This window comes from Oryctolagus cuniculus, chromosome 10 (genome assembly GCF_051225735.1).
Source record: "Oryctolagus cuniculus isolate XC-2025 breed Fujian yellow rabbit chromosome 10, ASM5122573v1, whole genome shotgun sequence".
NCBI classification, from domain to species: domain Eukaryota; kingdom Metazoa; phylum Chordata; class Mammalia; order Lagomorpha; family Leporidae; genus Oryctolagus; species Oryctolagus cuniculus.
The window spans coordinates 115,602,421-115,615,731 of NC_142876.1; the positions used below are offsets into that span (position 1 = coordinate 115,602,421).

At 42.0% G+C, this 13,311-nt stretch overlaps 1 protein-coding gene across 1 annotated transcript in view; it reads left to right on the plus strand.

Moving 5' to 3' along the window:
- The window catches only part of LOC100359295 (uncharacterized protein C3orf20), a 76,496-nt gene that overhangs the window by 14,118 nt on the left and 49,067 nt on the right, over window positions 1-13,311 (plus strand). Inside the window, exons 3-5 of the mRNA XM_089306587.1 lie at window positions 17-157; window positions 11,169-11,288; window positions 12,471-12,597. Of these exons, the coding sequence (XP_089162713.1) occupies window positions 17-157; window positions 11,169-11,288; window positions 12,471-12,597 (388 nt within the window). The remainder of the gene's footprint in view (window positions 1-16; window positions 158-11,168; window positions 11,289-12,470; window positions 12,598-13,311) is intronic.

Here is a 13,311-nt window from a genome sequence, read left to right on the forward strand (position 1 = left end):
TCATTCATTCCTTTAGTTGGTGCCAATCCTCTGGACATCTCTAGACGCTTCGTGGAGGCCAGTCAGCTACTCCATCTCAATGCCAAGGAGATGGCCTTTAATTTCCTGATTGGCACAGTTGGGAGAAGTGGCTACAATGGAGGACAGACGGGCAAAGGTGGGTACTTGAGCTTCAGCTCATAAGTGGAAAGTTAAAACAATACCAACAGCAATGCCATGGAAAGGTAAAACTCCTGGTTTGAAAGTTGACATTTCCCCAAATTGAGGTGGCCATGGAGTAACAGGGATTGCCAAATGCTACCGGTAAGTAGAGAGATTGGTGTGACTCCTGTGGAGAAGAGGATATGGGGTATCTGTTTCCTGGTAGATGTTTATACCTTACAACCCAGCACCCCATCTTCTAGACCATTCCCTAGTGCTGTCCTTCTCAAACTATCTGCAATGAAGGACTAATTTGTAAATATCCAATCTGTTATGGACTGGCTCTTTTATAAATACATGGCAGAAATGCTGCAGCACAGTCGGATTGTTACAAAGGCTTCTCAAAGCTTGTCTCAGTGTTTGTACTCACCTGGCTAAGTCCTGTGCTGGTCAGTCCTAGTCCACAGGCTACAATAAGAGTCACACTGCTGGAGAGACCCTCACACGTGTGCAAGAAGCTTTCTGAGTATATTGATTGTGGTGAAGTTAGAAACAATCTAATTGTCCATCAATAGGAGAAAAGTTATTATGGTCTGTTTAGACAGTAGTACGTAATGAGCAGTGGAAATGAATGAACCACTAAAGCATACATGTCAATATAGACAAATCTCAAAATATAGTTAATCAAAAGAGAAAAAGGAAGTTATGGAAGTTTAAAAGTCTGCAGAGTAATAATATATTACTTATGAGTACATTATACAAAATTCAAGTACAAAACCATGCAAGCGAAAATTTGAGAGTTATCTCTGGAGAAGTGGGACTGAGTGGCATCTGGGAGACAGCAATTCAATTGGATCCAAAATATTTATTTCTTAGGTTTTTCACATAGTTAACTTTGTGGATTTGTGTGTTTAGGTGTGGTGGAGCAGGGGGAACCCTAAAATTTACTCTCAACATATTTCAGGTATATAATGCTGCAATATTAACAATAGTCATCATGCTATCAGATCTCCAGAACTACTTCATCTTAAAACATAGTTTGTGCCCTTGCACCAAAATCTCCCCATTTTCCTTTCTCCCAACCCCTGGCAAGCACCAGTCTGTTCTCTGTAGGTTCGTACTTTTTAGATAACATATATAAATGAGGTCATGAACTATTTTCCAGTCTGTGCCTGGCTCATTTCACGTAGCATAATGTCCTTCAGGTCCATCCATGTAGTCGCAAATGAGGTTTCCTCCTTTTTCAAGGCTGAGTAATTGTGTATGCACATTGCGTTCTCTGGTCATTCGTGTGCTGCTTTACTCATGTTTTCTCATTTTGACTGTTGTGAATAATGCTATAATGAGCATAATGTAGCAGATGTGTCTTGGATATACTCATTTCCTTTCTTTGGATATATACTCAGAAGTAGAATTTTTAGATTGTGTGGTAATTCTGTTTTTTAATTTTTGCAGAAACTCCAATTCTGTTTTCCATATACATTTTCACCAACAGTGTACAGGGTTCTGTTTTCTCCATATCCTCACCATCACTTTTTTTTTTTATACTAGTTATTCTGGTAGATGTGAGGTGATGTTTCATTGTGGTTTTGATTTGCATTTTTCTTTTTGTGTAACTTTTATTTAATAAATATAAATTTTGAAAGTACAACTTTTGGGTTATAGTGGCTTTTCCCCCCATAACCTCCATCCCACCCACAACCATCCCATCTCCCAATCCCTCTCCCGTCCCATTCTTCATCAAGATTCATTTTCAATTATCTTTATATACAGAATATCAACTTGGTATATACTAAGTAAAGATTTCAACAGTTTGCACCCACACAGATACACAAAGTATAAAATACTGTTTGAGTAGTAGTTTTACCATTAATTTGCATTAAGAACAGAGATCCTACATGGGGGGGCAACTGTACAGTGTCTCCTGTTGTTGATTTAACAATTGACACTCTTATTTATGACGTCAGTAATCAGCTCTTTTCATGAGCTGCCAAGGCTCTGGAAGCCTCTTGAGTTCACAAACTTCTGCCTTATTTAGGCAAGGCCATAATAAAGTGGAAATTCTCTCCTCCCTTCAGAGAAAGTTACCTCCTTCTTTGATGGCCCTTTCTTTCCGCTGGGATCTCACTCACAGAGATCTTTCATTTAGGTTTTGTTTTTTATTTTTGGTTTTTTTTTTTTGTTTTTTTTTTGTTTTTTTTTTTTTTTGCCACAGTTTCTTGGCTTTCCATGCCTGAGAAACTCTCATGAGCTTTTTAGCCAGATCTGAATGCCTTAAGGGCTGATTCTGAAGCCAGAGTGCTGTTTAGGGCATCTGCCATTGAGTCTGCTGTGTATCCCGCTTCCCGTGTTGGATCCTTCTCTCCTTTTTAATTCTATCAGTTAGTATTAGCAGGCACTAGGCTTGTTTATGTGATCACTTTGACACTTAATCCTGTCATTATGGTGAATTGTGAACTGAAACTGATCACTTTGAATAGTAAGATGGCATTGGTACATGCCACCTTGATGGGATTGATTTGTAATCCCCTGGCACATTTCTAACTCTACCATTAGGGGTAAGTCTGAATGAGCATGTGCCAAACTGTACATCTCCTCCCTCTCTTATTCCCACTCTTATATTTAACAGGGATCACTTTTCAGTTAAATTTAAACACCTAAGAATAATTGTGTGTTAAAGATTTCAATCAATGATATTAAGAAGAATAAAAAAAATACTAAAAGGAATAAAATAGGAAGTTGTTCCTCGACAGTCAGGACAAGGGCTGGTCAAATCATTGTGTCTCATAGTGTCCATTTCACTTTTACAGGTTTCCTTTTAGATGCTCAGTTAGTTGTCACAGATCAGGGAGAACATCAGATATTTGTCCATTTGGGACTGGCTTAATTCACTCAGCATGATGTTTTCCAGATTCCTCCATTTTCTTGCAAATGACCGGATTTCATTTTTTCTGCTGTATAGTATTCTATAGAGTACATATCTCATAATTTCTTTATTCAGTCTTCTGTTGATGGGCATTTAGGTTGATTCCATGCCTTAGCTATTGTGAATTGAGCTGTAGTAAACATTGAGGAGCAGACAGCCAATTTAATTTCCGTTGGGTAAATTCCAAGTAGTGGGATGGCTGGGTCATGTGCTCGGACTATACTCAGGTTTCTGAGGAAACTCTAAACTGACTTCCATAGTGGCTTCACTGGTTTGCATTCCCACCAACAGTGTATTAGTGTGCCTTTTCCCCCACATCCTCACCAGCATCTATTATTAGTTGGATTTCTGTATGTAAGCCATTCTAACCGGGGTGAGATGAAACCTCATTGTGGTTTTGATTTGCATTTCTCTGATGGCTAGTGATCTTGAACATTTTTTCATGTGTCTGTTGGTCGTTTGGATTTCCTCTTTTGAAAAATATCTATTGAGGTCCTTGGCCCATCTCTTAAGTGGGTTGTTTGTTTTGTTGTTGTGGAGTTTCTTGATCTCTTTGTAGATTCTGGCTATTAATCCTTTATCAGTTGCATAATTTGCAAATATTTTTCCCATTCTGTTGGTTGCCTCTTCACTCTCCTGACTGTTTCTTTTGCAGTACAGAAACTTCTCAATTTAATGTAATCCCAATCGTTAATTCTGGCTTTAACTGCCTGTGCCTCTGGGGTCTTTTCCAAGAAATCTTTGCCTGTGCCTATATCTTGCAAGGTTTCTCTGATGTTCTCTAATAATTTGATGATGTCGGGTTGTAGGCTTAGATCTTTCATTCATGTTGAGTGGATTTTTGTGTAAGGTGTAAGATAGGGGTCTTGATTCATGCTTTTGCATGTGGAAATCCAGTTTTCCCAGCACCATTTGTTGAGTAGACTGTCCTTGCTCCAGGAATTGGTTTTAGATCCTTGATCAAATATAAGTTGGTTATAGATGTTTGGATTGATTTCTGGTGTTTCTATTCTGTTCTATTGGTCTATCCATCTGTTTCTGTACTAGAACCAAGCTATTTTGATTATAACTGCCCTGTAGTAAGTCTTGAAATCTGGTATTGTAATGCCTTCAGCTTTGTTTTTGTTGTATAGTATTGCTTTAGCTATTTGAAGTCTCTTGTGCCTCCATATGAATTTCAGAATCATTTTCTCCAGATCTGAGAAGAATGTCTTTGGTATTTTGATTGGTATCACATTGAATCTATAAATTGATTTTGGGAGAATGGACATTTAGATGATACTGATTCTTCCAATCCATGAGCGTGGAAGATTTTCCCAGTTTTTGGTATCCTCTTCTATTTCTTTCTTTAAGGTTTTGTAATTCTCATCGTAGAGATCTTTGACATCCTTGGTTAAACTTATTCCAAGGTATTTGATTGTTTTTGTAGCTGTTGTGAATGGATTGATCTTAGAAGTTCTTCCTCAGTCATGGCATTGTCTGTGTATACAAAGGCTGTTGATGTTTTGTACATTGATTTTATTTCCTGCTTCTTTGTCAAACTCTTCTATGAGTTCCAATGGTCTCTCTGTAGAGTTCTTTGGATCCCCTAAATAAAGAATCACATCGTCTGCAAAGAGGAATAGTTTGACTTCTTCCTTCCCAATTTGTATCCCTTTAATTTCTTTTTCTTGCCTAATGGCTCTGGCTAACCTTCCAGAACTATATTGAATAGCAGTGGTGAGAATGGGTATCCCTGTCTGGTACCAGATCTCAGTGGAAATGCTTCCAACTTTTCCCCATTCAATAGGATGTTGGCCGTGGGTTTTTCATAAACTGCCTTGATTGTGTTGAGGAATGTTCCTTCTATACCCAATTTGCTTAGAGTTTTCATCATGAAAGGGTGCTGTATTTTATCAAATGCTTTCTCGGCGTCTATTGAGATAATCATATGGTTTTTCTTCTGCAGTTTGTTAATGTGGTGTATCACATTGATTGATTTGCAAACATTGAACCATCCCTGCAGACCAGGGATAAATCCCACTTGGTCTGGGTGGATGATCTTTCTGTTGTGTTGTTGAATTCTATTGGCCAGAATTTTATGGAGGATTTGCATTTTTCTGATAGTACATTTAGTGCTTTGTTCATATACTATTGGCCATTTGTATGTCTTCTTTTAAGGAGTATAAATTCAAATCATTAGTCCTATTTTTTTAAAAATCAAGTTAAGTGTTTTCCCATGTGTGATGTTTTATATCATAACCTTGCGGGTATGTAATTGTTCACTTTGAATGCCTTAAAGTACTCACCATTAGGTTTTCTAGAAAGGCATAAAATAATTATTTTGAACAACCACTTGGTGTCACTTTTAAAATAATCTTAGTCATTTCTTAATTTAACATGGTTCCCTGTCTCTCAAGTCAGTATATTTTCCAGGCTTGTGATGATCAGAGTTTAATTGGTAATAATATACACATGCAGTACAAGTAAATTGCATAATAAAAAGCAGATCTTAGAAAAATGCGAAATCTTTTTAAAAAGATTTATTTATTTATTTGAAAGAGTTACAGAAAGGCAGAGGCAGAGAGAGAAAGAGAGGTCTTCCATACACTGGTTCACTCTCCAGATAGCCACAATGGCCAGAGCTGGGCGGAACCGAAGCCAAGAGCCAGGAGTTTCTTCTGGGTCTCCCATGTGGGTGCAGGGGCCCAAAGACTTGGGCCATCTTCTACTGCTTTCTCAGGCAATAGCAGAGAGCTGGATCGGAAGTGGAGCAGCCGGGACTCGAACTGGCACCTACATGGTATGCTGGCACTTCAGGCGGTGGCTTTACCTGCTTTGCCACAGTGCCAGCCCCAATATGGGGTTTCATGAAATCATTGAAAGCAGAGTTGGAGAGCTGCTGGATTCCTGTGTAATGACACTGATGCCTGGTGCAGGGCATGAAACCAATTAACTTCCAAGGAAGGGAAGACCATCTAGGATGAAGACCTCATGGAGAAAGGATGTTTGGAGTATTAAAGGCTTAATAATAAAAAGTGATAATGCTCTTGAACCAGAAACAAACATCAATCATTCATGTTTTACAGCCATCCTACAGTCATTCAAGGAAAAAGAAAATCACACTGCCTCAAAAAATCAGTGTTTTTATTTTCTCTATAATTATAGTGTATATTGACAATATCAATAAACATATATGTATTAACTATTAAGATACTTCAAAATGTTAGTATAAATGGAATTTTGAAATGCACATCCTCCATGAACTTTTTGAAGACCCCTCATAAGATAAAAGAAGGGGGACTAGTGCTGTGGCACAGTGGGTAAAGCTGCTGCCTGTAGTGCTCGCAACCCATATTGGTGCCAGTTCAAATCCTGGTTTCTCCACTTTCAATCAAGCTCCCTGCCAATGTACATAGGAAGGCACTGGAAGATGACCCAATTGATTGGGCCTCTGCACCCACCTGGGAAATCTAGATGAAACTCCTGGCCCCTGGCTTCCATCTGGCCCAGTCTTGCCACTGTGGCTATTTGGGGAGTGAAGCAGCAGATGGAGGATTCTTCCCTCTCTCTCTGCCTCTACCTCTCGTTCTCTGAAACTTTGACTTTCAAATAAATAAACAAATCTTTAAATAAAAGATAAAGTTATTTTGATGAATTTTGTGGTTTCTGGTTCTGAGAAAAAGTTCTAGTCAAAACAACTCCTCGTTCAACCCCCACCTCCACCCCTACAAAGAATTTAAAGTGAAATGAGGTCTCTGTTACGAGGATTTGTTCTGTGTCCATTAGCGCTGGATCAGCCGGTGCTGATCCCACACGTTCTGCAGTGTGCTGCACCAATTTGTGCAGAAGGTGATCAGCAAATGCTGAGCTCCATACCTTGCATTCTGCTTCAGAGCTTGGAGAACTAAGCTTTTAAAGGGGTGGTGCATGAGTATGAGAGTCTGAGGTGTCATGGGAGCCCCAGCCCAATGCATCAGCCCTCACACCTGCTCATCAGGCTCTCCCACCTGCATAGTTGGCCCTCCATGTCCTTTGGGTTCCACATTTGCACAACCAACCAACTACAGGTTGAAAATATTGGAGAAAGAATTAGGTCTGTGCTGAGCATGTACAGACTCTTTCCCCTTGTCATTGTTTCTTATATTTTTTATTTATAACTTGTTGTACATTGTTTCCCCTTACATTGTTTCTTTATAACAACCACACACCATTTCCATCATATTAGGTATTACAGGTAATCTAGAGATGGTTGAAAGTATATGGTGGGGGCAGTGCTGTGGTGCAGTGGGCTAAGCCTGTGCCTGCACTGCTGGCATCCCATATCGGGCACCAGCTCTAGTCCCAGCTGCTCCTCTTCCAATCCAGCTCTCTGCTATGGCCTGGGAAAGCATTAGAAGATTCCAGCTCTCTGCTATGGCCTGGGAAAGCATTAGAAGATTGCCCACATACTAGGGCCTGTGCACTCACGTGGGAGTCCTGGCAGAAGCTTCTGGCTCCTGGCTCCTGGCTTCAGATTGGCGCAGCTTCAGTTATTGTGGCCATTTAGGGAGTGAACTGGTAGATGGAAGACTTATCTCTCTGCCTTTGTAACTCTGCCTTTCAACTAAATAAATAAATCTTTTGTTTTTTTAAAGAAAGTATATGAGAGGGTTTGGTATCTGGGCAGGGGAGAGTGGAGGTCTTGGAACCAAACTCTACAGTTATCAAGGGAGGACTATGTTGTGTCTTACTGCTTTAAAGGGAAAGTGGAGCTCCCCATTGGTACTGCATCTATAGTGTTTAAGCTCTCACCTCCATGTCTTGAGATTTTGGGTGTCCCTCGGGTTGTGATTTGTCTAGTGAAGGTCTCCTCTTGGTGGGGAGAGTAAAGCTGAACTCTGGAAGACATTGGATGATTTCTGCTTCCTGCTGCACCAGTGGAGAGCTGAGATGGAGAGCTGAGCCCCCTCTGCATCCCACCACCAGGAAATCTCTCCCACTTGTTGGCACTTCTGGTGTCCACACTCCTCTCTCTAAGCAAGTCTAGAGCTTGACAAAAAATGACAACAGCAGAATACAAATTAAGGAGTAACCCATTTCACTGGGAGAAGCACTCATCATCCCAGAAGGATTTTAAATAGATAATTCTGCTGGGGGAGTAAAAAGAGGACTCACATTGTGGTGATTTATCTTGTATGAATTGTATTTCTCAGGACTCTCTTCTGTGTTAGATAGACCAAAGCTATCACTTCTCTTAAAACTGTAATCACAGTATACTCTTTGCTAGGGTGTTGTTTCTGAAATAAGACTGCTTCCTATGTCTTCCCCTTTCCTATTGCCTACTGCTTGTCACCAAAGAAATCTTAAATGTTTCTTTCTTTGTTTTAATTTCACAGGTAGAGTTATAGACAGTGAGAGAGAAAGACAGAGAGAAAGGTCTTCCTTCCTTTGGTTCACCCCCTAAAAGGCCGCTACGGCCAGTGCTGCTTGGATCCAAAGCCAGGAGCCAGGTGCTTCTTCCTGGTTGCCTGTGGGTGCAGGAGCCCAAACGCTTGCCCCATCCTCCACTTCCCTCCCAGGCCACAGCAGAGAGCTGGACTGGAAGAGGAGCAACTGGGACTAGAACACAATGCCCATATGGGATGCCAATGCTACAAGCGAAGGATTAACCAGTGAGCCACGGCGCCAGCCCCAAATGTTTCTTTCTTTTTAACTGATGGCTATATTATTAAATAAAACTTAAAAAAACCACAACCAAAACAAAATTCATGGTCTTTCTGTCTTTACATAAACAGGAGCTATTTTTTACTTTTGAACTTTCCTTTCTGGTTCTTGTCTTACTGCATTCATATATATTTTTGCAGTGTTGCAATTTTTTTTTGTTTGTAGCTTCTTTCACTCAGCAGACTAAAAATATTTTCCAGTATGGATATATACTTTTAGTAATTGTCTTTTTTAACATGTAGACTTGTACTGTTCATGTTCCATTTTTACTCAAATTCTTAGGTTTCCATGAGTTTTGTTGTTAGTATAATAAGAAACTTTATGCACACCACTGATGTTGTAATACTTAGTAAGAATAATTTCCCAAGGGAGGGATTATTGGGGCAGAGGGTCTCAAATATGTGTACAGCTCTTGCTAAATAACACTTTCTGTGGATTTTCTCTATACCAGCACGGTTGATGGCTTTTAGTCCATCTCTATCAGCATTGACCCTTATTAATTCTCATTTCTCTTGTGCTAGAGATGTGTAAAAAATGTAATTTCAGTAATTGAAATTTGGATCATTAGCAAATGTGATTGTTTTTATGTTTTGTCATCCAGTGAGGAGTCTCTGCTTATAGATTTTGTCTATTCATAAGGCCAGTTTCCCATTTCTTTCTGCATTTGAAGGATTAATGGAAAGTAGGTGGCTTAACATTTTCTAACAATGGCTTTTTATTGGGTTTGGGGTCAAGCTGTCATGAGATAGCTGGGTCCAGGTTCTTGTCTCCAACACAAGAAATAATTCAAGCACAAGATGAAGGTAAAAGGGCCAGCATTGTGGCACAGCAGGTTAAGCCAACACCTGTGATGATGGCATCCCATATGAGTACTAGTTCATGTCCTGGCTGCCCCACTTCCAATCCAGCTCCCTGCTAATGCACGTGGGAAAGTAGTGTGGCCTGGCCATTGCAGCCAGTGGAAAGAAGATTCATTCTCTTTATCTTTTTCTCCCCTCCCCCAACTCAGCCTTTCAAAAAAACAAAATTTTATTTAAAAAAAAGATATAAATAAAAGCTAGCAAAAGAATAGGTTGTATTTGCATGCAAAGCAAAAGTACACACTTAGGAAAGAGTACAGGCACACTCAAGTGTGAGCTGCACCCAACAAAGTTTGAGGCCATCCTTTTATATGATCTGGGGGCAGAGGAGAAGGTGTCTGAGATGGGGCTTAATTGAATATTCCTAAGGGACAGAATATACCTTTTTGGAACTCACTGCAGTGTCATGGTATCAGGTGTATGATTGGAGTAGGAGTGTCAGCCAGGGTAATTTTATTATAACAATTATCTAAAGGTCATCTTCAGGATGTAGTCAGCAAGAATGTTATAGTTGGCTAGCACTGCATCTGGGCAAGGGGTTTCATGGAAGCTGTGGTTTTCTGCTGTATGGAAAACTAGGATGAGAGATTTGAGTAGAGCAGGCAGGGCTGCAGGGATTGGAACTTCAGCTCCTCCTTACTAGTTACCTGCTTGCATTTGTTGGTTTCACATCTGGTGAATGAGATGTCTACATTTGAGGGAAGAAGCAAATGACTTGGTGAGATTTATGTAGGAATAAAGATTTTTCAGGCCTGGAGCTGTGGTGTAGTGAGTTGGACATCCACCTCCAGGGCCAGCATCCCTTGTTGGCCCCAGTCCAAGTCCTGGCTACTCCACTTCTGATCCAGCTCTCTGCTTATGGCCTGGGAAAGCAGTGGAAGATGGCTGAAGTCCTTGGGGCCCTGCACCCACGTGGGAGACCTGGAGGAGGCTTCTGAATCCTCTCTTCGAATCAGCCCAACTCAGGCAATTGTGCCCATTTGGGGAGTGAGCTAGCAGATGGAAGACCTCTCTCTGTAACTCTCTCAAGTAAATAAATAAATAAATCTTTTCAATTAGTGATGAAGGTGCTAAATTTTAATTTGTAAGTAGTCAGGTATCAAATGATTCTCCAGAAGATGGTGTGATTCTACAACAGACTGATATGTTGATAAGAACCATGTGATTTGGGGGGCTTGGATAAGAAGAAAGGAATGAGTCTTAATATTCCTCCTGCTGAAAGATTTATTCTCTTGAGCTCATCAGCAGTTATATCAGCATCTCCCTCTAGAATAATATCATCTCTTGTCCCTGCTCTGATGTCATTTCCCTCATGAGATATGAGGGTGGGAGGCACACTGTAGAAGGGAATCTTAAAGATTTTCCTTAATTTATGTGATTCCCTGATGTGTATTGAGAAACATTCTCCATGGATCTGGTTGTTTTGTAACAATAGGTCACTTAGCATATCTGGTCTATCATATGGCTAGAACAGATGTCTGTTTTATATTTTTTACTTAACAATTAAAATTACTTTTGAAAAATGGAAAGAAGAATCACTGTGTCTTTTTCTGCAGATTCCCCTGTGAACTACTCTGCCATAGGAGTGAACTCTCCCTACCAGCTGACTTACCAGCCTTCCACAGCCTGTCTGAGCTTTTCCCTCTCAACTGGAAAGGAAACCAAAAAGAAAATAGGTGAAAATGGCTTCCAGCAAGACTTTGTGACCCTCCTTTAGAAGTACAGGCAGGTGGGATAGAAGATGAGTAGTTTGCTGTGTAGCATCTGTAGGTTGTTGGGTGATTATATTTGATTTTCTGGTCCAAAGATCCAAGACAGCTGCCCTGGCTGGAGACCCAGCAGTGAGGGATGCAGATTGTCTCAGAGCAGTCATGGAGCTCCCACTGCTGCATGGTCTCACCGTTTGAATGCGACCATGTCCTCCATTCCCTGAAAAGCAGTTCCCCTCCCCTGGCACCACACCCCCCACCCAACCTCCATGTTCCCTCCTCTAGAGGATCCCAACCCCAACCCATCTGTTTAGGGACACCTGGTCCAGTCCCACACAAGTGGGGCACCTCAGATCTGAACAGAGGTATCTGTATGCCAAAATGAACAGACTTGTTTGTGTGTCCCTGATGGGACTAGTGTGTGAGGGCAGCAAACAGAGGGAAGGCACACTCATGGGACAGGATGGCTGCAGATGGGAGCTAACAGGACAGCAAGTGTGCAACTAGCAGCTTCAGGGCGGAGCAGAGGAGCCAGGGCTGTGGAGAGCAGACCTCCCTGGTGGGCTGTGAGGACAGGCTGGGAGGATGGCCAGGGTAGGGAGGGGAGAATGGTGCTGGCAAAGGTGCGGAGGGAGGGGAGGGCAGGTGGCAGCACTCAGACTGTCCCTTTGATTCCCACAGATGCTGCAGGTAAGGCTGGAGGTTGAGAAGCGTGGATGTTTCCTAGCCCTGTCCTGGCTGGCTCGTGATGCACATTCCTTGGGCCTCACTCTCCTTCTGGTAAAAGGGGGTGTAGTTGTGTGGGGTCTCAGTGTGCCCCAATCTGGCCACCACTTAGGTGGCTGTCATGTTATTCCTTCTTTTCACTCCCTGACCATCTCACCCCTCTGCACTAGCCGGTCCCTGACATGCCCTTCAGGGTCGACTTGCAGTGTGATGTCTGTTCTGCAAGTGGCCAGCCCCCGATTCCTGTCCCTGAGGAGCACCGGTCCCCCCACTCTGCCAGGTTACTGTGATGCTCAGGGGATGCTGCTCCTGGGCTCTTCCTGGCCCCTGCCACCAGTGAGCAGGACGTTTTGAGAAACCATTTTCTGCAACCCCTCTCTAACCTCTTTTTTTCCTCTCTAAACTCTTTCTCTCCAGCTACAGGCAAATCTAAAGCTTTACAAGATGTCTTTACATCACTTCCTCAAGGAGTAGTAGCATCTCCTGACGTGGAGTTCAGGGATCCTTGCCCAGAGGCCAGGGAAAAACTGAAGAAATTATGTCGCGCCATGTAAGCAGGCGAGGTGGTGGAGGTTGAGGTGGGGGACAAGAGCAGAGATTCTCAGCCCCACTCCTGACTGAGAGCCCAAAGGGGTAATCATGGAAACATGTTAACCCTGCCAGGAGTCACTTGATACTACCTGTGGTAGCCCCAGGGGTGACAACCCTTGCATGTACACATGTTCCTGTTCTTACAGTCTCACCCTCGTATCTGTGGCTTCATTATGACCTGGCTGCAATCACAGCAGGAAGGCAGTAAAGATGCCCATTTTGCAGATAAGAAAGTAGAGGCAGCCCAGACAGGAGGGTGGATGAGGAGTTAATTGATCTCACTCAGTTCTCCAGGCCTCACACCAAAGCCCTTCATCTCCACAATATGCTGCTTCACCAGTGATGCACCTTTGTGTGGCTCCTTAAAATTTGCAGCCATTGTGTCCTGAGGATTAATTTCTTAGCCTCATTTGTCACGTGTTCTACTACAAAAGAAAAAAAACACACCTCTTATTCTTCCCCCCACAAAAAAAAAGACATCGATGATTAATGGTATTTATGATTTTATAGGTTTTCCAAGGGCCCAGACCCTAAAGTATTTAGAAATATAATCACATTTAATAACCCAGTCAGATAAGTCAAATATGTTTGCTGAGGGGTTACGGGGCCACAGCATGGTCACCGGCAGCCACTCAGCTGGCCTCCTGTGACATTCCAGAAGGAGACTCTCTTG